The sequence below is a fragment of the Bicyclus anynana genome, chromosome 13, assembly GCF_947172395.1.
Source record: "Bicyclus anynana chromosome 13, ilBicAnyn1.1, whole genome shotgun sequence".
NCBI classification, from domain to species: Eukaryota; Metazoa; Arthropoda; class Insecta; order Lepidoptera; family Nymphalidae; genus Bicyclus; species Bicyclus anynana.
The window spans coordinates 13,556,086-13,582,241 of record NC_069095.1 but is presented as its reverse complement, the minus strand read 5'-3'; the positions used below and the strand labels follow the sequence as shown (position 1 = coordinate 13,582,241).

Here is a 26,156-nt window from a genome sequence, read left to right as displayed (position 1 = left end):
CGAAGACGCAAGCACCAGACAAGACATCGCTGCGCTGAAGGACAATAATAAATAAATAAAAAAAGATCGACTCATAGGCCACGATACCTCAGCTCTGAAAGGGGTTGGAAGAAATCACCGGGGAGCAAGTTCCCCTGCGTATTACTCGAGCAAGCGTCAATCAATCAATCAATCAATCAATTTATTTCTTTGCAGATACATGAATTATTTATACAGGTGGTCGGTAGATGTAGATGGTAAATGTATCTGGCCAATTAGGCGTGCAAATTATTTATTAAGTATTTAATGATTCAAATCACAATTTCACCATTTAAAATTTACATCTTTACAATTAAAATATGTATGAAAATAACAATAATATTAACTTAAATACTCATTTACACTGTAGAATGCCTGTTGAGTTAGGTATTTATATAAATTATTTTTAAAGCAATTTATATTCTTTTCTTTCCTAATTTTCATCAAAGCCCGTACCCCTCACCCGACACTCTCGGGAGGAGATGACCCCATTGACTTCCCAGCGGTGACATGCCCGTGTTTCACCGACCGGCGGAACTCCATTTTCAACGCAATATTTAGTTATATAAATATTTGGTCACAATTTTCCTCTTCTTTTTGAATCCGAATCTACTAGGTGTGCCACGTGCCACAGATTTGGTCGCGACGGCGCCGGCCTACACCCCACCGCGTCTAGGGACTGCCCGGCGAGACATTACGCAGAGCAGCGGGCAGTCCAGTCTATAAATTATGGCCGCCCCTAGTGGGCCTACACCAATAAAGATTGGTCAGCTAAACCTCAATGGTGCGGAACTGGCCACGAGCGAACTTCCATCGCTCGCCCGGGAGCTGGGGCTGGACGTTGTTCTTATCCAAGAACAGCATTCTCAGCCCCTCCCCGGTCTCCTCCAGCACGGAGATTCTGCCATGGCCGGCATTCTGGTGGTCGCCTCAGACGTGGCTGTGGTGGCCCTCGACCACCTGTCCACCAGCCACTGTACTGTTGCTGCGGTGAGGAGAGGTGCCCTGGAAGTAGCACTTATATCCTGCTACTTCCAATACAGCGACGAGATTGACGGGCACTTGGCGCACGTGGAGAAGGTGCTGGACTCCCTGGGGCGTGGTGCAATCGTTTTTGGAGGAGACGTTAACGCGCACTCTCCATGGTGGTTCAGTAAGCCCCACCAATACATGGGTCGCGGCCTGAATGTAGAACACCGCAGAAGGTCAGTAGAAGAATTGATCACCACCCGGGGATTGGTCCTCCAGAATGTTGAGGGCCAGCCCTTCACTTTTAGCGGTCCCAACGGAGAATCCAATATAGATCTGACCCTGACTACCAGACGGGTTGGTGTATCTAACTGGAGAGTGCGTGTCGGAATGTCCACCAGCGACCACCGCATCATCACCTTCGACGTCACAGGAGTAGACGGCCTTTTACGCCGGGACACAGTATGCGCTGAGCTTGTCGACGGTGGGCCGCCGCGCTTTCGGGAGAACGGAGTGGATTGGTCCCGCTTCCAATCAGCGGTCAGCGTGCGTGTGGGCAACCTGGACATGCGGAAGGATGCATCGGGCCTCGCCCGAGACTTCACGGACGCAGTGTCGCGTTCCGCCTATGAATGCTTGGGGCTGCGTGGTAGGAGCAGAGAAGGAGGATATGAATGGTGGAATGATAAGTTGGATACCATGCGCACGAAGGTCGGCCGCCTTCGCTGCAAATGGCTGAAAGCAAGAAGAGTAGGAGGACCGGAGGCAGAAAGGATAGGAAGCACGTATCGCGAGGAGCGCCGGAAATATCGACATCTTATGGTGGAGACGCAGAACAGCTACCACCTTCGGGCGGCTGAGTCGGGTAACGACGACCCCTATGGGCAAGCGTATCGGGTTGCCAGCGGGCGGTTTCGTCCTCCCGCTAACGTCATCAACGGCATCCGGTATGCGGACGGCCACCCGGGGAGTGTCGGTGAGGCCGTGGATAACCTGTTGCGCGCTCTGTGCCCGGACGACGATCCGTCAAGGGACTCTGCGTACCACAGGGAGGTCCGGATCGCGGCTTCTATTATACCGAACGGCTGCGACGCGTCTTCACCCAGCCGTGATGTACTCGGAGGCATAGTTAGGTCTTTGCCTTACACGGCACCGGGTATCGACGGGATTACTGCACGAATGGTGAAGCGCGTATGGATTGTTGCGGCTGCAGAACTAGTGTATGTGATCAGTAAGTGCGTGCAAGAAGGGGTATTCCCCGACGTATGGAAGGATGGGAGGCTGATCGTGCTGCCGAAAGGCAACGGTAAGCCGATGACCGACCCGAAGGCATATCGCCCGATCACGCTCCTCCCTGTCTTTGGCAAAATTTTAGAACGAGTTCTTCTATGGTGTGCGCCCCAGATCGCCAGTGGGATCTCCCCCTGCCAGCATGGTTTCACACGGGGCAGGTCTACCGTTACGGCGTTGAACGAAATCCTAAGCACGGCAAGGAAAGTCTCGTCAAAATACGTTCAAGCAATTTTTCTGGACATCTCTGGTGCCTTCGACAATGCCTGGTGGCCGATGATTCTCCTCAAGTGCAAGCGAGGCGGCTGTCCACCAAACATCTACCGGATGTTGTCGGACTACTTCCGCGGAAGACGCGTGGGGATGTTCGTCGGTGATCGGGTGCAGTGGAAGGTATCTACAAAGGGTTGTCCTCAGGGATCCGTGCTAGGCCCCACACTGTGGAACGTCCTGCTGGATGACTTGCTTCGGTTGCCGCTACGGGGGGGTGTCAGAGTTGTTGCGTACGCGGATGACGTCACTGTACTGATCGAGGCTGACTCCAGACGGGCGATCGAGTTGGCTGCGGCCGACTCCATCGCCCTCTTTGAGGACTGGGCACAACGGAACCGTCTCTCGTTCGCACCGCACAAATCCCAAATGGTGACGCTCAGAGGGAAGCTCCAGCGGGCTCCAGTAATCAAACTTGGCGGCGCGTCGATCAAGTCTGTGCGGCATACCGTTGTACTTGGCGTAACGATCGACTCAAGTCTGTCCTTCGCTGAGCATGCGCGATCGGTCGGAGAGCGCGCTGCGAACTGCTTCGGCAAGATTTCGCGGGTATCTACCACCTCATGGGGTGTTAGGTACCCTGCGCTGCGGATCCTCTACTACGGCACCTTTGTAGCGACGGTCGTGTATGCTGCGGCGTGTTGGGCTCAGAGGGCAACGCTCTACGTCGTTCGGACGACCCTTATCAGGGCCCAAAGGCCGGCCTTGGTTCTTCTGACCAAGGCTTACCGCTCGAACAGCGCCGCTGCGCTCGCCGTTCTGGCGGGCGTGTTGCCGGCAGATCTCGAGGTGATCCGTGCTGCCAGGCTGGATGCGGCGCGTAGTACCGCGGCCAAAGGGGAGTGGAGCAGGCGTAAGCTAGAAATCGGGTCGGCCATGACCCGCGAGTGGCAGGAGCGATGGGCGAATGAGACGAAGGGAAGTGAACTACGTCGATTTTTCCCGGACGTGGCTGGCCGACTCAGGGCGACCTGGGTCGCGCCGGACTATGAGACCTCGCAGGTCCTGACGGGTCACGGCTGCTTCCGGAAGCGCCTGCGTGACATGTGCCTCAGCGAGACTGGCGACTGTGTGTGTGGGCTGGCGGAGGAAGACCTCCACCATGTCCTGTGGGAATGCGGCGAGTACGAGGACCTCCGGAGTGCAATGTTGGAAGGGATCGTCAGAGAAGAGGCGGGACCGGTGTACTACCAGGATCTCGTTAGCTCGGCGGTCAACTTCGGCAAGCTACGGGAGTTCGCGCATCGGTGGCACGCGAGGCGGAGCGCTCTGGACCGTTGACCACCGGTCGAAGGTGATGCATGGACCGCGGCGGGCAAGCGGATCTCAACGTCGTGTGTCGTCCAGCCCCAGAAGGGGGAGAGTGAGTATCAAGGGACAAGGAGCGAAAAGAGAAAACAACTTGTAGGGAGTCAAGAAGGCGTCCCGGGAACACGCAAAGAGCAAGTACCGGGTTCGCCCTCCCTCGATTCGGCCCAAATTACCGAGAGGTTGAAAGGGCCATGGGAGGTGGTGGGTTGTCTTCTTTTTGAATCTTTTGTCAGAATTGAAAATTCTTAAATAGTTTTTGAGATAAAAGTAAAAAACCAAACCCTGTTTTTTATTATTAGTTAATTGTTTATAACTTTTACAATTTTTGTTAGCGGCCCTTGATTTTTTCACAATGTACATTGTGATTCCAAATCGAATGACATTTCAACTAGGCGCGAGGTTACCACAGACAGGACCTGAACCCTCCTGTGGTATACCTAAAAGCCTAGCCAAACTCACCCTGTTAACCTACTGTTACTACGACACCCTTATTCGCTGGAGAAAACTTCCAGGAATCAATCACTCAAAAGCGCTAGTAAAATCCTTCAATAAGAAGGCTGCTTCAGACCTATTAGTGGTTAGTAGGAAAAACCTATGTATCTTAGTGCGGGCACTTACCGGACACTGTGGACTCAATAGACACATGTTCAATCTTAAACTCTGGGACACAGATCTGTGCAGACTCTGCCTAGAGGCAGAGGAAACACCTATGCACATCTTATGCAATTGCTCAGCTCTAATACATAAACGCAACCTCCACTTAGGGCATTACACAATGGATCCAGAGGAGGTGAAACACATCCCAGCCAAGAAACTGCGTCGAGTAGCATGCTGTTAGCGGCGTAAATCTTGGAGGTTCGCTGGCCGCCAGACAAAATGACGGACGGATGAATGCAACAGCAAGGTCAGCGACCGCGTGGTGTCAGCTTCCATCATAAACGTCAGGTCGTACCTATTCTTTCTTTTGTTAAATGGAGTCATGCTAAAACTTCTATTTTTATATATTGTTTTTTTAAAAGGATGCGTTACATTTATTGTTGGTGGTGATTCGGATATACCGTTCAGATTACAATAAGATTTAGAGATAACTAGACCTCTTTCGTGAGTGTTTAAAATGCAACGTGTTTGTTGTCCCTTTAGTATAAACGTGTGTAATTGCTAAGCGAACTTAAATGGAATCATCCTTGTGGATTTGGCTGGTAGCGATGTGAATTCATAACTTCTAGTGCGTTGTTCGACGGACCCACTTTAAATACCTAGCCGTGGCAGTGGTTTGGTCAACAAAAATCCAAACGCTATATCGACACCATCTAATCCCCAAGGATTGGTATAATAAAACAAATATTTGAGATAACCACTGTTTATTTACAAAGTATGTACAAAGTAACTTAACATTTAGGAAACCTGGTTTTTTTTATGTAATTTAACCCATTAATATTTTGTCTTTTTAGGGTTTCTCAAGGGTTTAGCATTACTTTTATATTGTAAAAAAAAGGTTCATCTAAAAATATAGAAGCCAAATACCGGTGATTACTGTAAAAGTGTTTTTTTTGTTTACTTAACCCCGCATCCTCCTACGGGTATAGATCCGAAAGCCAGAATCTCGGTGGTAACATTTGAGATTCTGGTCTACAAGCTGTATGTTTGGCTGGTGACGCACTAGAAATTTCATCCAAATCGTTTCACAAAAACCGGCACAAACTATAAGGCTTGCAGTGGCGCCTGGGGATTTTTTTATTAATCCTAAAGGATCTGTACAACGTGGGAGAGAAAAGGGAATAATAGAATCATCCGAACACCACTCTAACAATATTTTTTTTTGTTTTCTGTTCCAATTTCTATTACTATAAGATTTTGTTTCAGCATAAGCTTAATATAAAATAACCCATGATCATTTTTTTTGTGATGGTGTATTTGGCATAGTTAGTTATGTTTATAGAGAAATTTAATTACTGAATTTTTAGTTATTATTGTTATTTTAAGTAACTCAATATTAATTTAATGTTTTAAAAAATAGTTGTACCATCACCAATAAATAATGTCAGGTCATAAGGAAATACAGTTTCACTCTTTGAGGAAGGATGAGCTGGTATACGAGGTCTCGATCAGATCCGAGACTCCGGGTAGTACTGTAGATGAGCTTAGGAGGCAGATGCGAGGCCTCATGATTGAGTGCCCCTCGACTGCCATATTAGAAACAAATATAGACAGCAACACCGAATTAGTAATAATTAATGATAAGTTAAATGAACTAGCCACAATTATTGAAGGATGGGGAAAATCAGGTGATAGGGGATCTATAGCAAGGGCAGAGGCCCTAGCCTATCACCTGTTTCATAGAGTAAACAGATTGAAGGTCGACGAATCAGCTAAGGTTTCAGCCAAGGTCGGGGAGGCCAGACTGAGATTAGGAAAATTTATTGCAATCATTGAAGCGCCTGGAAAAAATGTTTCAGAACAATTGTCTACATCTTCTAAGCCGTCACCTTCAGCGGAGGCTTCGGAAATAGAGTGCTCCGGGGACAAAAACCTGGCGAAGTGGAACCTAAAATTTAATGGCTCCACCGATCCGCGCTCCTTCGTCGAACGAGTGGAGGAGCTTCAGCTTTGCTACGGTGTCTCTGAGGCTAAACTCTTCAGGTCGGCGGTTCAGCTGTTTGAAGATCAGGCACTACTCTGGTACAGAGGTATCAGAGATCAGGTACGCTCTTGGTCTGACCTTAAAAATCTTTTATTAGAGGAATTTGACCCCGTCGATTATGACTATAGGTTGCGAGGAGAGATAAGATCTAGGACGCAGGGGGCTGAAGAGCCCGTGCATAAATATTTTTCTATAATGGCTTGCTTGTTTGCTCGGCTGAGGACTTCGATGTCCGAGGTCGAAAAATTAGAAATTCTATTACACAATGTACGCCCAAAGTTTTCGCAGCAGCTCGCGTTGACAACCATTTCATCCATATCGCAGCTGAAAGATGCATGCAGGAAACTCGAAGCGGCCAGTCAAAGGGCCACACAATTTGCTGAGCCCGGCCGTTCGAATTCTATTTTAACTCCTGAATTTACTTATAAAAATAAAAATAAAAATGTGGCATATTTGGACAACGAACAAAATTTTCATTCAAATCAGGTTCATAATGACCAGGGTCGTTATAAACAACATAGCAAGTTGCATCAAAATCGGTTTTATAACAGCCAGGGTAAATATGAACATGGTAACCCTCACAACAAAGGACGGGTTAATGATAATGACCAAACCAGGGCAGGGCCGTCACACACTGGTAACAAATATAGAAACCAGCGGTTAGTGAGGCATAACGTACACTGTTACGGTTGTAAAACCCCTGGGTACACGAAGTTTACGTGTCCAAAATGTAACAAAGCGGCTACTAGTCCAAAAAACTAGTCTGCTCGAACGATGCCAGCATAAATAAAAAATTTAAAAAATTAAAAAGTTTCGGCACTTTGGCATCTGTTCGATTTCAACCAAAAAAGAATGATATTAGGCCTTATCTTAAATTTAAAGTAGTCAACCTTAAAATTTGTGGTCTACTTGATTCAGGAGCATGCATCTCAATACTAGGTAACAACTCTCACGAAAACTTCATCAAAATTGGTTTCAAGCTAGAAAAATTTAGTAATATCTCCTGCACCGTGGCAAATGGTGTTAAGCTGGAAAGTATAGGTTACATGTACCTACCAATAACATGTCATGACACTACCTGTGCCATTAAATTTTTTGTTATACCTACAATAATATCGGATATAATATTAGGTATAGATTTTTGGAGGGCATTCAATATCGCCCCAGAGATATTAGACTGCATTGACTATAAGTATCAACCAGCGAGCTTCTGCGAGACTTTGAGTACGAATAGGGTAAACACTATTCAGTCTTTGGAAAATCTGTCAACCGAGCAGAAAGAACTAGCAAATGCCATTATAGGGAAATTCCATGACATCTCTTTTGAATTAAAAGGTCTTGGTAGGACGTCCTTAATAGAGCACGACATCGACACAGGTGATGCTCTACCCATTAGGGTAAAACAATATCCGCTATCGCCGGAAAAGAAGGTGGCGTTGCAGGAAGAGTTAAAAAAGATGTTGGCATTAGACGTCGTTACTCCCAGTGAAAGTCCGTGGAACAACCCAGTTATTTTAGTCAAAAAGGCAAATGGTGATTGGAGGTTCTGCTTGGACTGCAGGAAGCTAAACGCAGTGACAAAGAAGGACTCGTATGCTATACCATACATTCCTCAAATACTTGATAGTTTGAAGGAGGCCAAATTCCTGTCGACTATAGATCTGTCATCTTCATTTTGGCAGATACCTCTATCAGAACGTTCACAGGAAAAAGTGAGTTTCCAAATTGAAGGGGCAGGATTATTTAAATTCAAAGTTGTGGCCTTTGGACTTTGTAATGCTCCGGCGCGGCAACAAAGATTAATGGATAAATTAATAAATCAAAACTTTTGTAGTGACGTAGACAATGGTTATGTTTTTTGTTATATAGATGACATTGTGATATGTTCATCGGATTTCTCTACTCACTTGTTGTTGCTAAATAGAGTCCTGAATAAATTAAAGTCAGCTAACTTGACAGTGTCTTTTGACAAATGCAAATTCTTTAGGGAGTCAATCAAGTATTTAGGTTATGTAGTTGATGAGTTTGGGTTACATACGGATCCTGATAAGATCTCTTCAATTTTAAATTTTCCGACCCCAACCACAGCCCGGGAAGTAAAAGTATTTTTAGGAACTTGCTCTTGGTACAGGCGATTTATTCGTAACTTTTCAACAATTGCAGCACCGCTGAACAAGCTGACCAGCAAAGGGAGGAACGCGCCGAGGTTCCAGTGGAACGAGGCAGCTGACAAGGCCTTCTCGTTGCTAAAAAATGCATTGGTGTCAGCTCCAGTATTAGCAGTTCCTGATTTTAGTAAGCCTTTTACTGTCCATTGTGATGCTTCGTCGTACGGTTTGGGGGGAATGTTGTCACAGATGATCGAGGGTCACGATCATCCGATAGCTTATGTTAGTAGATCTTTAAATAAGAATGAAAGGAACTACAGTGCTACGGAACGGGAGGCCCTAGCAGTCATATTTGCAGTCGAAAAGTTCCAAGCGTACTTAGGAAGTAGGAAGTTCACGATAGTTACAGACCATTCGTCTTTAAAGTGGTTTTTGAATTTGGAAAATCCTTCTGGTAGGTTAGCTCGATGGGGTTGCCGACTGTCTCAATTCGATTTTGAGATAGAACATAGAAAAGGCACAGACAATGTAGTTCCTGATGCTCTATCGCGACTCATGAAAGTTGAGGCAATCCATGCAACGTCTGATACACCTACCTCAGGTATGAAAGATGAATGGTATGAGAGGATAAAAAATAATTGTGTTTCTAAACCTACACACTTTCCAAATTATATGGTTAAAGATAATATTTTATTTCGCTTAAGTAAAAGCAAGTATGATCTAATAAGCGAGTTTGATTGGAAAGAGGTCATTCCAAAAGGTTTGAGAAACAAAATTATAAGTGAGAACCATTGTGAACCAACAGCTGCACACCTAGGTGTTTTTAAAACACATAGACGCTTATGTTTAAGATATTTCTGGCCGGGTATGTACAAAGACATAGAAAATTTCGTAAAATCATGTGACGTATGTAAAGCATATAAACATTCTACACAAGCAGTCCCTGGTTTGATGGGGAAACCAAAGGTATGTTCACGTCCCTTCCAAGTAGTGAGTTTGGACTTAGCGGGTCCACTTCCACGAAGTAGGTCTGGATACACATACCTGCTAGTAATAACGTGCGTTTTCTCTAAATACACTCTACTATTTCCGTTACGCCGCGCAACATCAGCGTTGGTGGCTAAAAACTTCGAAGACGGGTTGGTCCTGGTACATGGAGCGCCGGAGACGGTAATCCTGGACAACGGAACACAAATGACCGGTTCCGAGTTCAGGAATGTCATAAAGCGCTACAACGTGCCAAGGCTTCACTATACTCCTCGTTACACTCCGCAAGTAAACCTGGTAGAACGCTACAACAAAACAATTATGACCGCTGTAGCGTCGTATGTAGAAGAGGATCATCGAACCTGGGACCTAAATCTAAGAAAGATCCAGTTCGCAATAAATAGCGCGATAAATGAATCGACTGGGTTTTCACCGTTTTTCTTAGTACACGCCCGTGAGCCAGTGATAAACGGAGATTTCTACTTAGATACGCAGAGTGAGTACAAGGTAGCTATGCCACGTGATGAATATGCTGGGAAGTTTGGATGCATGGAGGAGATTTATGATAGTGTTCGCAAGAAACTTCTAGAGGCACACGCTAGGAACGCACAATATTATAACCGTAGGCGAAGAAATGCTAGATTCGCAGTAGGGGATTGGGTATGGAAAACCACATATACACAAAGTGACGCGCAAAAATTCAAAATGGCAAAGCTTGCTCCTAAATACGAAAAGTGTAAAATAGTCAAAGTATTGTCACCACTAGTATACGAACTAGAGAGGAAAGACGGTACAAAAATAGGCTCTTGGCATATTAAAGACCTAAAACGGTAGACTAACTCATATATTCGTCCATAAAGTGTATAAATACTAAGTTAGGTACTTAAACACACAAGAAGAATGGTAAAGTACACTTATAAATACAAATAGGTTACTACAGTTTGATAGAGTGATGAATGAAAGGTCAGTATAAATGATGAGGTAGGTGTGTATTAGAAATGGATGGATCAAGTTGGATTGGGTTAGTCGGAAATTCCTGAAAGGTGATTAGAGAAATATTATTATCACGCTATGAACAAAATATAGTTCGTGAGATATTTACTGTGCTGTGTTTAACACAGAGACGCTTTGTTCCCAGAGATCTGTTAGCAATCGTTGTGCTAGGAATTTTTCCCAGACTCTGGGCATTTATTATGGAGTCATATGAACTCATTTCACATGGAGACTCAGTCCCATGTTGGTATATGGTATAGTGATAACATGTATTACAGTTTGAAATAGGCTGTGTTAGATCAAGCTGCATGAAGCAACAAGATCGTTTATGATATTTTCATAAGTTATTCTCCAGTAGTGTTGTTTAGTTTTAGAATTTCTTATAGAGTTAGGTGGGCGTAGTTTAAAGAAGATAGTGAATAATTTAGGTGATTGAACCTAACATTATAATAGGTAGCCGGAAATTATTGTTATTAGTTGCCGACGAGCAAAAATAGATAGAGTTATTATGTTTGCTATTATTTTATGAGAGTATAAATTCAAGATGTAAAATAGAACCAGGCATTTTTGTTACAGCAAAGGGAAACCGGAACAAGTATCTACATCAACGTTAGTTATAGTTTAATTTTAGGTATCATCGGTATTTAGGTATATATATTTTTTTTTCTTTTACTTATATTTTCTTTATGTAGTTTAGATGAGTGTTTTATTCCATTATCAGTGTTAGCATAGAGTGTTTTTTTTTTTTTTTATAACGTCGTTACAGATGATTGCTTCTTAGAGCGCTGAGGGCAGCGAAAGTTTTTTGGTAGCAAAAAACTTCTACTATTTTGGGGGGTATTGTAACGTCGTGGATTTTAATTTTGGGTGGTCAAATTTGGAATCTCTAGGTTTGTTTCGAAAGGCTAACGGGAATGTAATATATTCTGAACTTAACCTAACCTATATACGTGACCTAATGTAATCACACTTCTTCTTAATACAACCACGTTATTATGTAGAAACGTAGATTGGTTGTAGACATTTGAAACGCCGGTTCTGAAACCTTTGGTCATTCTTGGAACATTTTTATGGAACCTGAGTTGACTATTACATTTAATCATTTGCACGCGTCGAGTAGCATGCTGTTAGCGGCGTAAATCTTGGAGGTTCGCTGGCCGCCAGACAAAATGACGGACGGATGAATGCAACAGCAAGGTCAGCGACCGCGTGGTGTCAGCTTCCATCATAAACGTCAGGTCGTACCTATTCTTTCTTTTGTTAAATGGAGTCATGCTAAAACTTCTATTTTTATATATTGTTTTTTTAAAAGGATGCGTTACATTAATTGTTGGTGGTGATTCGGATATACCGTTCAGATTACAATAAGATTTAGAGATAACTAGACCTCTTTCGTGAGTGTTTAAAATGCAACGTGTTTGTTGTCCCTTTAGTATAAACGTGTGTAATTGCTAAGCGAACTTAAATGGAATCATCCTTGTGGATTTGGCTGGTAGCGATGTGAATTCATAACTTCTAGTGCGTTGTTCGACGGACCCACTTTAAATACCTAGCCGTGGCAGTGGTTTGGTCAACAAAAATCCAAACGCTATATCGACACCATCTAATCCCCAAGGATTGGTATAATAAAACAAATATTTGAGATAACCACTGTTTATTTACAAAGTATGTACAAAGTAACTTAACATTTAGGAAACCTGGTTTTTTTTATGTAATTTAACCCATTAATATTTTGTCCTTTTAGGGTTTCTCAAGGGTTTAGCATTACTTTTATATTGTAAAAAAAAGGTTCATCTAAAAATATAGAAGCCAAATACCGGTGATTACTGTAAAAGTGTTTTTTTTGTTTACTTAACCCCGCATCCTCCTACGGGTATAGATCCGAAAGCCAGAATCTCGGTGGTAACATTTGAGATTCTGGTCTACAAGCTGTATGTTTGGCTGGGGACGCACTAGAAATTTCATCCAAATCGTTTCACAAAAACCGGCACAAACTATAAGGCTTGCAGTGGCAATTTTTCTGGACATCTCTGGTGCCTTCGACAATGCCTGGTGGCCGATGATTCTCCTCAAGTGCAAGCGAGGCGGCTGTCCACCAAACATCTACCGGATGTTGTCGGACTACTTCCGCGGAAGACGCGTGGGGATGTTCGTCGGTGATCGGGTGCAGTGGAAGGTATCTACAAAGGGTTGTCCTCAGGGATCCGTGCTAGGCCCCACACTGTGGAACGTCCTGCTGGATGACTTGCTTCGGTTGCCGCTACGGGGGGGTGTCAGAGTTGTTGCGTACGCGGATGACGTCACTGTACTGATCGAGGCTGACTCCAGACGGGCGATCGAGTTGGCTGCGGCCGACTCCATCGCCCTCTTTGAGGACTGGGCACAACGGAACCGTCTCTCGTTCGCACCGCACAAATCCCAAATGGTGACGCTCAGAGGGAAGCTCCAGCGGGCTCCAGTAATCAAACTTGGCGGCGCGTCGATCAAGTCTGTGCGGCATACCGTTGTACTTGGCGTAACGATCGACTCAAGTCTGTCCTTCGCTGAGCATGCGCGATCGGTCGGAGAGCGCGCTGCGAACTGCTTCGGCAAGATTTCGCGGGTATCTACCACCTCATGGGGTGTTAGGTACCCTGCGCTGCGGATCCTCTACTACGGCACCTTTGTAGCGACGGTCGTGTATGCTGCGGCGTGTTGGGCTCAGAGGGCAACGCTCTACGTCGTTCGGACGACCCTTATCAGGGCCCAAAGGCCGGCCTTGGTTCTTCTGACCAAGGCTTACCGCTCGAACAGCGCCGCTGCGCTCGCCGTTCTGGCGGGCGTGTTGCCGGCAGATCTCGAGGTGATCCGTGCTGCCAGGCTGGATGCGGCGCGTAGTACCGCGGCCAAAGGGGAGTGGAGCAGGCGTAAGCTAGAAATCGGGTCGGCCATGACCCGCGAGTGGCAGGAGCGATGGGCGAATGAGACGAAGGGAAGTGAACTACGTCGATTTTTCCCGGACGTGGCTGGCCGACTCAGGGCGACCTGGGTCGCGCCGGACTATGAGACCTCGCAGGTCCTGACGGGTCACGGCTGCTTCCGGAAGCGCCTGCGTGACATGTGCCTCAGCGAGACTGGCGACTGTGTGTGTGGGCTGGCGGAGGAAGACCTCCACCATGTCCTGTGGGAATGCGGCGAGTACGAGGACCTCCGGAGTGCAATGTTGGAAGGGATCGTCAGAGAAGAGGCGGGACCGGTGTACTACCAGGATCTCGTTAGCTCGGCGGTCAACTTCGGCAAGCTACGGGAGTTCGCGCATCGGTGGCACGCGAGGCGGAGCGCTCTGGACCGTTGACCACCGGTCGAAGGTGATGCATGGACCGCGGCGGGCAAGCGGATCTCAACGTCGTGTGTCGTCCAGCCCCAGAAGGGGGAGAGTGAGTATCAAGGGACAAGGAGCGAAAAGAGAAAACAACTTGTAGGGAGTCAAGAAGGCGTCCCGGGAACACGCAAAGAGCAAGTACCGGGTTCGCCCTCCCTCGATTCGGCCCAAATTACCGAGAGGTTGAAAGGGCCATGGGAGGTGGTGGGTTGTCTTCTTTTTGAATCTTTTGTCAGAATTGAAAATTCTTAAATAGTTTTTGAGATAAAAGTAAAAAACCAAACCCTGTTTTTTATTATTAGTTAATTGTTTATAACTTTTACAATTTTTGTTAGCGGCCCTTGATTTTTTCACAATGTACATTGTGATTCCAAATCGAATGACATTTCAACTAGGCGCGAGGTTACCACAGACAGGACCTGAACCCTCCTGTGGTATACCTAAAAGCCTAGCCAAACTCACCCTGTTAACCTACTGTTACTACGACACCCTTATTCGCTGGAGAAAACTTCCAGGAATCAATCACTCAAAAGCGCTAGTAAAATCCTTCAATAAGAAGGCTGCTTCAGACCTATTAGTGGTTAGTAGGAAAAACCTATGTATCTTAGTGCGGGCACTTACCGGACACTGTGGACTCAATAGACACATGTTCAATCTTAAACTCTGGGACACAGATCTGTGCAGACTCTGCCTAGAGGCAGAGGAAACACCTATGCACATCTTATGCAATTGCTCAGCTCTAATACATAAACGCAACCTCCACTTAGGGCATTACACAATGGATCCAGAGGAGGTGAAACACATCCCAGCCAAGAAACTGCTGCTGTACCTGGCAGCAACCAGTATTGGAGGGGATATCTAGTCAGTGGCGATCACAATAGATCGGTAACGGTCAACGTGATACAGGACCTCAAGAAGACCTGCAGAGCCGCGACATCAAGAAGAAGAAGAAGACATCTCAAGTATAGTTCTAGAAAGAGAAAAAGTTTCGATTTGGACGTACTCTTTACAAGTGAAGTGAGGTAGCTATTATATTTGATTTTAGTAACGTTTGCTTTCACACGTATTACTAGCGCCCCTGTAGTCCAGGGCTCCGTATCATTGCCACGGCTGTTACAGCGACATGACCATAGGGGAATTAGAAAATGGAGACGCATCGCACTCAAATTCACGAACAAAATTGTCTGTCGTTTTTTGAAGGGGACGAGGTAAACTCACACATCGAAAATATTTAACACCATTAAAAATATTCTATGTCCATACACTACACACAGCTATAAATTTGACTCGCAATACACACACGCATAATTTTTACACAGACTAACAAACATTGCTTAGACTATCCACGGATTAAATACATAGAATATTCGATTACTGATCGATGTTTGGCTGTTTCGTCAAAAGAATCGATTCTTTTTATAAATTGTTTTTATTACAAATTTGATAAAATTAAGGTTTAAATACTTTCAAATAAAACGTTACTCCATCTTTTACTAAACTACAAGTTTTGGCCGTTTTTATTCCATTTTATTACAAGTTTTTTTTTTATTCCATTTAACTACACAAAACCGGCATTTTTAGGGAACTTTTTACACGACAAAAACAATTACAAAAATGTTAGTTTTTATAAACGCGTTGATCATAGATTTTTGATCTTTGCCAGAAGGGTATCGGAAAGCGAGGCAGGTCCTGTTATTAAATGGTCTAAGGTCAGTGCCCACCTGTGCGAGGTCGCGCGGCACGTAGTGGCGCGGCGGCGCGTGCGGCAGCGGGTGCGGCAGCGGCGCGTGCGGCGGCGCGCCGTACGCCGCCCACATGCACTCCACGCCCAGGTTGAAGTAGTACCGGAGCGTCGCGATATCTGTAGTCAACCGTCATTTTATATCCAAACTCACTGTTGAGCACAAGTCTCCTCTCAGAATGAGAGGAGTTAGACCTTAGTCCACCACGCTGGCCCAATGGCAGACTTCACATATATTTACCTCAATTCTTAAAATACACATAACTGTTATCGCCGCGTTGCAACGACTTGCGGTACGGACGGCTTCAGTGTGCTCGTGACGTCGAGCCGTCCACATGTCTTGTTGTGTAATTCTTTATGGATTACTTGGGACAGACGGGGAGAGTGACTTGAGTGGAATAGGGGAGTGGAATGTTAGATATCTGTCAAAGGCGCCTTTAACCCTACACAACGTTCACAAGTGCGTGACTTCCCTCAACGTCATTCTCTGCCATTCCAGGGTCTTATTTTGGTTACAGTTTGATTTGTTAATTAAGTTGTCTTGACAAATGTTGTGAAACCTTTGTTCGACATTCGCTTTCGTTTATTTTTGTAATCACTTCTGAGTCTGCTAAAATAACACACCCGAACTTTGTATCACGTGAGTTTTAGATGTGTTTCGTAATAATATTTTTTTTCTCTCATTTATTTATTACTTCTTTTTTTTAATTTTTAACAATATAAGTATAAAATACAAAACATTATTAAAAATTTATAAAAAAAAAAAATTCACCCTCCCGCTGCGGGACATTTGAGTGTCCAAGCAACCGGTGGTCAGGGCTCCAGAGTTAGGAACCTCCACACAATACGCGCAGTCTCAATAATCACTGCCTTCTGTATCCGACTCTTGATCCAACAGTTAAGCGAAAGCTTCTTAAGGTGTTGGTCGAAACTTTTCGCTATAAGACCATTGACTGAAACAACTATCGGAACAATAATAGTTGACTCAAAATTCCACATGGCGGTAATCTCGTAAGCAAAGTCCAAGTATTTTTTTTAATAAATAAATTATTATTATGGAGCGAAATAGATGAATGAATGACTGACCATTCATGGGCAGGTCAGCGCCGCTGGGCTGCAAGCTCTTGAACACGTGCGGGTTGACGCCGGGCGGCGGCGGCGGCGGCGCGTGCGGCCCGCACCACACCACGCCCTTCACGTTGCCGCACGCGTACGGCGCGCAGCCGTAGCCCACGCCCACGCCCGCGCCCACGCCCATGCCCACGCCCACGCCGGGCGGCGGCGGCGGCGCGCTCATGGCGCCTGTGACACACACAGCCGACCATTTATACACAACATGTTAACCAATAGGATGGCACAAAATCTCCGCTCCTCTTAAGTAGACAGGGACTTGCGAACGAAGCGGAGTGGTGGTGGTGGTAACTTTGGTGGTAAGTGATAGTGCAATCTAAAATGGAAGCGGGCTAACTTGTTAGGAGCAGGATTAAAATCTTCACCCCTTTCGGTTTCTACGCGACATCGTATCGGAACGCTAAATTGCTAGGCGGTACGGTTTTGCCGGTAGTGTGGTAAATAGCCACGGCCGAAGCCCACCAGCCAGACCTGGACCAATTAAGAACACCGCAATCGGCCCAGCCGGAGATCGAACCCAGGAACTAACAATAACGTACTCACAGATTAATTAAAGAATAATAATAGCTGCTCCATATACAAAATTCAAAAACGAATACATTCCTGAGTCAGTACGATACAACAAGTACGTCGCCTCAGTAATTTTCAATATTATTAAAGAAATATGGCGTCTCATGTTTTTAAATATTTTAAAAACTGTTTACAAAAACTTAAGAATATATATTTTATTGGTAACTATTGATTAGTATATTAATTTACATAATTGTTGTTTGTGTTAAATTTAAAAAGTACAAATTATGAAAAAAGTTTGTATATGCGAATGTCAAGGAGACGCGTGACGTTCGTTTGTATTCTCATGGTTTTCACCGGCCTCACCGCGCTGCTTGTAAAGACTCATTCTATGTCATCGTCATTCTGTGACCTACCGTTGTAGTTGGCGGAGTAGGTGGTGACGGCGCTGGTGGCAGCGGGCGTGGAGGCGCGCACCGCCGGCGCGCCGTGCGCCATGTCGCCGCCGCCGCCCGCCGCCGGCTGGGACAACAACACAACAAGTTACAACATGAAAACATACGTGTGGGTACTCAACACATATAAAGTTAGAGCATGAAAACATACGTGTGGGTACTCAACTCATATGAAGTTAGAGCATGAAAACATACGTGTGGGTACTCAACTCATATGAAGTTAGAGCATGAAAACATACGTGTGGGTACTCAACACATATGAAGTTAATGAAGTTGGAGCATGAAAACATACTTGTGGGTACTCAACTCATATGAAGTTAGAGCATGAAAACATACGTGTGGGTACTCAACACATGAAGTTAGAGCAAGAAAACATACGTGTGGGTACTCAACACATATGAAGTTAGAGCATGAAAACATACGTGTAGTACTCAACACATATGAAGTTACAACATGAAAACATACGTGTGGGTACTCAACACATATGAAGTTAGAGCATGAAAACATACGTGTGGATACTCGGGGACTGCGCCGATAAAGCTATTGCACAGTATTTTTTATCAACTTATGTAATTATGCAGTTTTTTAAGTTGAGCTGTAATTATTTTATTTATTTATTTATTATTCAACAAACAACACATTGAATTTAAGCCTAACCATAGTGCAACACAAACAAAATCGTACTCTGGTTTAATAAGTTTGCCTCTTAGTTTCAATCAGGTGTGATTATTTGTTTTTGTGTTATATATGTATAGTTAAAAATAAAATGAGCGATAAATGGAGCCAATGAAATATTGACAATAGCAGACCTGGGCCAATTAAAAGAAATATTTAAGCTATTGCATAGCTTTTATCGCGGGCTTCGAGCGCGGCGACCGAATCAAGAAATTCCGTAAAATAAACCCCAAGCCGTGCATCAAGTTAACACATTTCGACTAAATTGGACAAGTGTGAAACTAAGGGGCAAACTTCAGAGTTCAATTCCAGGTCTACGAAAAAACATTTTTTTTATTTATAAAAAAAATATACTGCATAAACAATATAAAAAAATAATTATAATTGCATAATTTGATAAAAAATATTATTTTATAGCTTTACCACACATTTTTTTTATATGATTGTATTGATGTATTCATAATGTAAGTGTTCATTTACACGAGCAGCACGTTGCCAACGGCACGTCGCACTGCAGTCGGCGGCGTCTCGGCGGCAGTCGACGGCAGTCACTAACTGCAGTCGGCGGCATGAAAATGAACCCTTAGTCATACCTGGTTCTGCTGGTTTTCGGGCGGCGCACCATTGGTGATCTGCGCAATCTCGTGGGGCGGAGCCCCCGCCGGCCTGCAGTCCACCATTAGGGGCAGTACTTGTATTTCAACCTGGAACACAAACAACATAAACTATTTAACTAAGAGGGTCCTTGATGGTTAAAGCTAAGTTGTTTATTAGGCAGCGTAGCCACCGTCACGCTGCCAGTCGCGTTAGTTAATTATTGTTTATCATTGTTCATCAATTGTTTAGTGTGGGCATGGAGAAAATGTCGGGCAGGTAAGGTAAGTATTTTGCATTCTACAAGGATCCCTTAACCTACTCCCAAGGTCACAAGTCCTGAGACCTGCTCGAGGTGTTTCTTCTGCCACAAAATAACTGTCGCTGCTACTGTCTATGGATAGCAGCGTCACATAACACCAATTTTCTTGCGGGCCATTCGTTTTAATAAAAATTTTGGTAAAACTTGAATTTTCTTGAACTTGAATATATTACCCATTGATATATATATAATTAAATACGTAAAAAATAACAAAACTAATATTTAAAAAATGTTTATTTTACTCCATACCTTAGTATAATATTCTTACTCATACAAACAAGCTGCTAGTAAGCGAATTATCTAATAACATCGATATCCTACTAAAAGTGGATGCACAATCAGGAACCAAAAAACGTCCCCGCTCAATGAGTGCTAAAACACAACTTCTTGGCACTCAATTCAAGTAGTCGCATTTGCAAATTCAACCTTAAACTCAACCCTTAAGGACTATATTTAAAGGCCTTTAGACCAATAACTGCCAAAGCAAAATTGGCCAGTTTTTAAGTTACATTTTCTATGTGATTGTGCATCCTTTTATTATAAGAGGTCAATGTCTAATAAGCATTTATATAACACAGAGAACTACACAAACTACACAAAATAAGCATCTAGTACTACACTACTTCAACACATCACAATTACAACGACATAACTACGATATGGATTTGTATTCATAAGCATCCCACAGTTTTGGATTTATTTCAATAAATAATAACCAATATATTTTAGTTAGTAATTTTTTTCAAGTAAAAATAAATTGCCTCAATGTAACACAAAAACCTCATCCAAATGCGATCAATAGTTTTTGAAAACATATAAACATTAAACATACTAACAAATGAATACGGAACCTCCTCGAACCTCCTCGGAGTTCCGTATAGAATACATACTTTAGGCATGAAAAACATCTTTGACTCTTGGCTCTATGAATATTATTTATGAATTTTTAAGTATTTTTAACGAAATTCGATTATATCATTTTAGTAATTAAATATATACATTTTCGGTGTTTCAACTAATGTGGCATGCTTATAAACATCCTCACTATTAAACACTACTGTGATCAAACTAATTGCATTTTCAGTGACAAATCTATCTATAATAAATCTGTAGGTAAATTGTTTACCAACATTATTATTTTTTAATAATAATGATAATGTTGCTAAACAAAAAATTTATAGATTGCAGATAGTTTGTTGAAAACAGCAAAAAGTAACTAACGGGCATCGGTTGGAAGTTAATGTAATCCAGGTGATGGTAGTTGTATCCCTGCGTAGTCCAGGCCATATCCGAATGGTTCTCTACATCCATTTCCACAGGCAACTTGGCCAGAGCATTATCTGTAGCTTTGATATCGTCTTTAGCTTTCCTTGCTTTCAATCCTTGCTTCCGTGTTATATTGCCTGACATGAAAAACTTATATCAGATGTTAAAAAAAACTAAATAAAAATCATATTTTATTTAAAATATTTGGAAGTTTCTCAGTTGTTTTTAGTTTTACTTTTTGTAGGGTTCTACAAGATGGGAAACTCTGTGTTAATTTTTCATGATTTATCATATTCATTTATTTAGTTTCAAAGCAATTTAAATTCTGAACATAGTCATATAGAAGTACAGACACTCACTCTAATACTATTTAATGGTCTAGGTGACTACCTGAGAAGACATTGAATCGTATCTCAAGGAAAATTAAGTATTTTAAATACATCCATTGTTCCAATGGATATACAATTTTTTTTTTATAAATTACATAATTGCAAAAAATATAAAAAGCAAAAAAATATTCATCAAGCAAATAAAAAACAAATAATATTAAACAAGAACGGCACACCTATTTGCTGTAACATTTGGCTCAAATTTAAAATCTGTGAGTTGGCACGGGAATATCTGTATGGTGGTGCCCAGGGTTTGATCTGCTCTTTGGGCAGGGGCTCCAACTGGTCATAGTTCACCAGCCGCTTCTCCCCCAACTCCTCGATGAAGACCAAACACGGCCCACCGTTTGGATGCATTTCCTGAATGTGGCATTTGTATTGAACATCTTGTTCTGGTTGAAGTTTGCAATAACATTTGACACCAACTTGCAAAGTTGTACCATCACAATACCTTGAGCCATAACGCAGTTCTGCAAATACATAGTTATTGATATTTAGAGTGCTGAGTGAGTTCAGTTTTTGAGTTAATGCAACTAAAAAAACCAATGAACTTCCCTGAAGTTATTGAATATTACATATTTTTTATACTTTCCTTGTTTAAAAAAATATGTTGAAAAATAATTTATCGAAAACATAAACTCGAAAATGTCATTACCTCGCCTCAGTTCACTCCAAACATCAAATTCGATATTCCGATAAATATCTGGGTCCAAAGCTTTAGCAACTTTATATGGGAATGGCGTTATTCCACTATCCAGCAAATCTTTAGCACTGTTGATGTTCAAACAGTTCATACAGACATTCTCCAGCTGTATCAAGCTACGATTGAAGACAAAGATACTCATGGGCTCCTTCAACAGGCTGGCTCTCTCTATATCCTCTGTGTGATGCTTGCATTTTAGAGCTAAAGCATTGTTGTTTCTATCTTTGTCATTCTCATTTGGAGCTTCAATGAAGATTTTAGCCCTCTCTTTCTGTTTCTTTCGACGTTCCACATTCTCCGACATGAAATATTCAATGTGGTTCGAGGGAACTTTGTCATGAAGCATTTTGTCAACAGCATAGGGCAAATCCTTTAGTTGGTATACACGATCGTATAATATTTCATATACGATAGCTATAAAAAATATAAAATTTGAATAACTTTTAAGATTGATTTGAAATACATTTTGTCTACTGTTTCTACTATGAGTATTAATCAAAATAATTTGTTGTCTTCTAAGAATTTTCCTTTGTTTCCATAAAGTTTCATTATACAAATACAAAATCAAACATACTACAGTACACTGTAAAATCTCAATGATTTACCTGCAGAATCTAAAGTTTGTCATATAGTATAGGTTTAAAATTGCCTAACTCAATTAACATTAATTAAAAGTAATAGAACCTTACCCTTGCCAAAATACTTGGTATGCATTAAAATGATAAGCAATTCAGGTCATCATTAGCGTTAAAAAATTATAAAATCATCAGTGGTAGAATGGTTGTTGAAATTATATATTTTTTGGCAATTTGCAGCATACAGACAGAAAAAGAAATGGCAAAATACTCTCAGCATGCCTAGGCAGGTTACTAGTAATCTGACACATAAACCATCATAAAACAAAACAACCAATCAACCAACTAACTATTATTATTAACAAGCGGAAGCCTGTGACTTTGTCCGTGTCGACGTTTAGTTTTTCACAAGTCCCTCGAGCAACGTGGATTTTTCAAGGATGAAAAGTAGCCTATGTGTTAATTCAGATCCACTAAAATCTATTTTCATACCAAATTTTAGCCAAATTGGTTAATTAGTTGCGGCGTTAAAGAATAACAAACATCCAAACAAACTTTCGCGTTTATAATATTAGTAGGATTGTTTTTGTATACCTTTGTTGGATATGCTAAAGTAGAAGGCTTTGAAAAGAGCCAAGTGAAATCATATCGACCCATCTAAATATAGTTTGATTGAAAGATCCTCCACTCAATTTCAATGAAATGAGCTTTTTGACAAAATTCCAAAATAAAATTGAAACTCTTTTATGTAGGTAAAGACCATGCAAGTAAGTAGAACCTAAATTTAAGCACTATTATAAGCAAAAGTGTTAAATACATCCTCAATGGATGCCTGATACACTAAAAATGTCAAATAATTGAAAATGTCGTCCATGGTTGCCTGATACATTAGAGATTTCAAGTAATTGAAAATTTTGTCTACAATTGTAATGGAGTTACTCAACCATACATTGCTGTAAATGTATTACTGTGCATAGTACAAATGCTTTTGAAAAATAAATTAATACATATTTGAGCATACTGCACAAGCACATATAGTAACCACAATATTATTGTTCTTGTATTGAAATGAACTAACCAAAATCAACAGTCATAAGCATCAGTATATATTGATGCTACTACTTTAGTATTTATAATTAATTAAAATTAGTAAAGGTGGCAGTTGCAACTTACACTGGCAAAATGATGATGCAACTATGAAGTTTTTATTGTAAACTGCATCAAAGTGTTTAGTTTCAGGTGAATAGAACAGGTATATAGTATCTCCATAGCCATTACAGATGTTAGTTTGTGGCCCCTTATTCGCTTCAAATATTACAAAGTTTCTCCTGTAATGTTTTATTATTTTTGATTCATGGTAGATATATGTACTGTACACTTCTAAATACCAATACTAAGAGCAATTCCTTGTAGTATATTCTTGTTATTAAGTTTAAAGAAAATTTCAATTGTCAACGTAAATAAAAAAGTGATATTTTATAAATTTGACCAAAATCTCCATTATATTATACAGCCAAGATATTACAATGCATGAAAATTAGGAGGTTTCAATGTCAAGTACCCCAAGATAACAATTAGAGGAATCCAATTTGCCAACTTAAACAATAAACATTATAGCTAGACTAAACAGGATGGAAGCTTATACAAATATAATGTGCAAGCCCACCCAGAGTGTTTATTAACTAAGCAAAACTGATTCCTGGTAACAGACAAAGTCCCATTGTTAATCACAATGTTGATAAAGTAATATTGTTGGTGCAATAGGCACAGCAGTAAAATATAACTCTATAACATGCGCAAATACTTTAGGCTCACTACAACTGCAGCAACATGCATATAGCATGGCTGCTGCAATGATGACAGTTTTTTAAAATTGTATATAAGTGTTTGGCAAGCAATTTTGTGAGTGAGCTGTTATAAGCCCAATGGATAAGACCTCTGCCTCCGATTGTGTAGGGTGTGGGTATGAATGTGGTTCGGGGCATGTACCTTCAACTTTTTAGTTGTGTGCATTTTAAGAAATTAAATATCACATGTCTCAAACTATGAAAAAAAAGGATCATGAGGAAACCTGCATACATGCATACATATATTTGTGTGAACGTAAAACATTGTGAGAGAACCTCCATACCTGTTAATTTTCTTAATTCTCTGCATGTGTGAAGTCTGCCAGTCTGCATTGGGCCAGCGTGAGTGAGCAGATTGGCAGACTTCACACACAAAGAGAATGAAGAAAATTAACAGGTATGGAGGTTTTCTCACAATGTTTTACGTTCACACAAATGATGTTTAATGTTAATTTTTTAAAATGCACATAACTGAAAAGTTTAGAGGTGCATGACCCGGACTCTGAATCAAAGACAGAGATCATATGCATATGGGCTATCACGTCTCTCAAAAAAATAAATATGAGATTTATAATGAGATGTTTGTTCCTAATATTGAAATGTCTCACATTTTATAGAAATATTTTCATATTTCTATAAAATGTGAGACATTTTGCCTAACTACAATCTTCTGTAATCATAATACTTTTACATTTACATATTTTAATTCCACATAAAGTAATAAATTCTTCCTAAATCCTACAAAAATGTTGTTTCCAATGTCTTCTAATCATATTCACTATTGTCCTGTCCTGTCGCAAATTGGATAACATCTTATTGGAAAACAATAGTTTTGATGTTATGATACTTAGTTAATTATTAAGGTGTTCTTACCTATAAAGATGACTCAGGGCAGATATTTCTATAAGTCCCCCCCATTCTGAAGGATTAGACATCTCTTTGAGATAATTTTCGAATGGACAATTTAATGACTATAAAAAGAAACAGAATGTTAGGAACAGACTATAATTTGAAATAAACTCAAAAGAAAAAGTTCAAAACCCTACCCTCTCGAAAAGATCGCCCTTGGATGCCATAAAATTAACGCAGTCCAATCGAACCTTGTGGAAATAGCGCTGGGTGTTGTAAATGTTTTCCGAAACGGCCCTAAACAGGCAACTGGCATCCCGAGCCATATGCTTCCGGAAAAAACCCATTTCATCGAGCCAGCGGTCTGACTCCGATGAGCGCTTGTGTATTTTCCAAGGGCCGCGGCATCGGATCGGTGAAGGCGACATTGTTAAACGCTGCAAACAATCTGTAGGTAAACAAAAACAAATCGCATTTGGGATGACAATATCCCGGAAAAGATAAACAAATATTCGTGTTACATATAAAATTTACGATTCGCAAGCATGCTAAATTAAAAAAAACCATATCGTAGCTAAAATGACTGGTGAATGCAAATGGTTGTTTTGCTGTCTACGATACAAAACACGTGCACAGAAAATAGCACATTACAATAAATAAGAAAAATGTAATAGCTCAGCACTTACCAAATTATTATTTTCCGACAGTCAGCATCAGTATTGAACTTTTGATGTTATTACTATTTATATTTAATTCACAAATACTAGGAAAAAATTGCACGTGCCAAAGCAACCGTCAAGAGCCGGCGGGAAGGGAAATCAAAATTTTGCATCAAAAACACATTCAAGTGCACAGATTAAAAACAGCTAATTCGCAAACAAGAAACAAACAAACAATGTTACCATCACACACCTAATTCTCCCTCTTTTATCACTTAGGCCTAGTTCGGACTACTTTAGTATTTTAGTCGAGTACGAACAATGAATAATGTTAACTATTTTTAAATGTTAGCTTTCTGTATTCTCCGTTGAAAACAAAAAATACTCGTGAAAGAATTATTTCGATACGTTAATTAGTTCCCGAGATAAAGCATTTTAAAGTGAACGCGCGGTGGATCAGCTCGCGTTTAACGCAGAGACGTCATCATACAA

The 26,156-nt window shown here is 41.8% G+C and overlaps 1 protein-coding gene across 2 annotated transcripts in view; it reads right to left on the bottom strand.

Moving 5' to 3' along the window:
• Positions 1–25,877, bottom strand: part of LOC112044494 (protein ovarian tumor locus) — a 47,308-nt gene extending 21,431 nt beyond the window's left edge. The window contains exons 1-11 of one of the 2 annotated variants that reach the window (XM_052885093.1): positions 25,692–25,877; positions 25,203–25,453; positions 25,030–25,127; positions 23,483–23,637; positions 21,687–22,148; positions 21,208–21,501; positions 20,598–20,779; positions 19,054–19,164; positions 17,747–17,852; positions 16,776–16,991; positions 15,670–15,809 (exon numbers count right to left, since the gene is read on the bottom strand). In XM_052885093.1, the coding sequence (XP_052741053.1) occupies positions 15,670–15,809; positions 16,776–16,991; positions 17,747–17,852; positions 19,054–19,164; positions 20,598–20,779; positions 21,208–21,501; positions 21,687–22,148; positions 23,483–23,637; positions 25,030–25,127; positions 25,203–25,433 (1,995 nt within the window). In that variant the 5' untranslated portion in view covers positions 25,434–25,453; positions 25,692–25,877. The remainder of the gene's footprint in view (positions 1–15,669; positions 15,810–16,775; positions 16,992–17,746; positions 17,853–19,053; positions 19,165–20,597; positions 20,780–21,207; positions 21,502–21,686; positions 22,149–23,482; positions 23,638–25,029; positions 25,128–25,202; positions 25,454–25,691) is intronic. The other variant, XM_024080370.2, reaches the window with a different exon arrangement.
• Between the last annotated feature and the right edge of the window lie 279 nt (positions 25,878–26,156).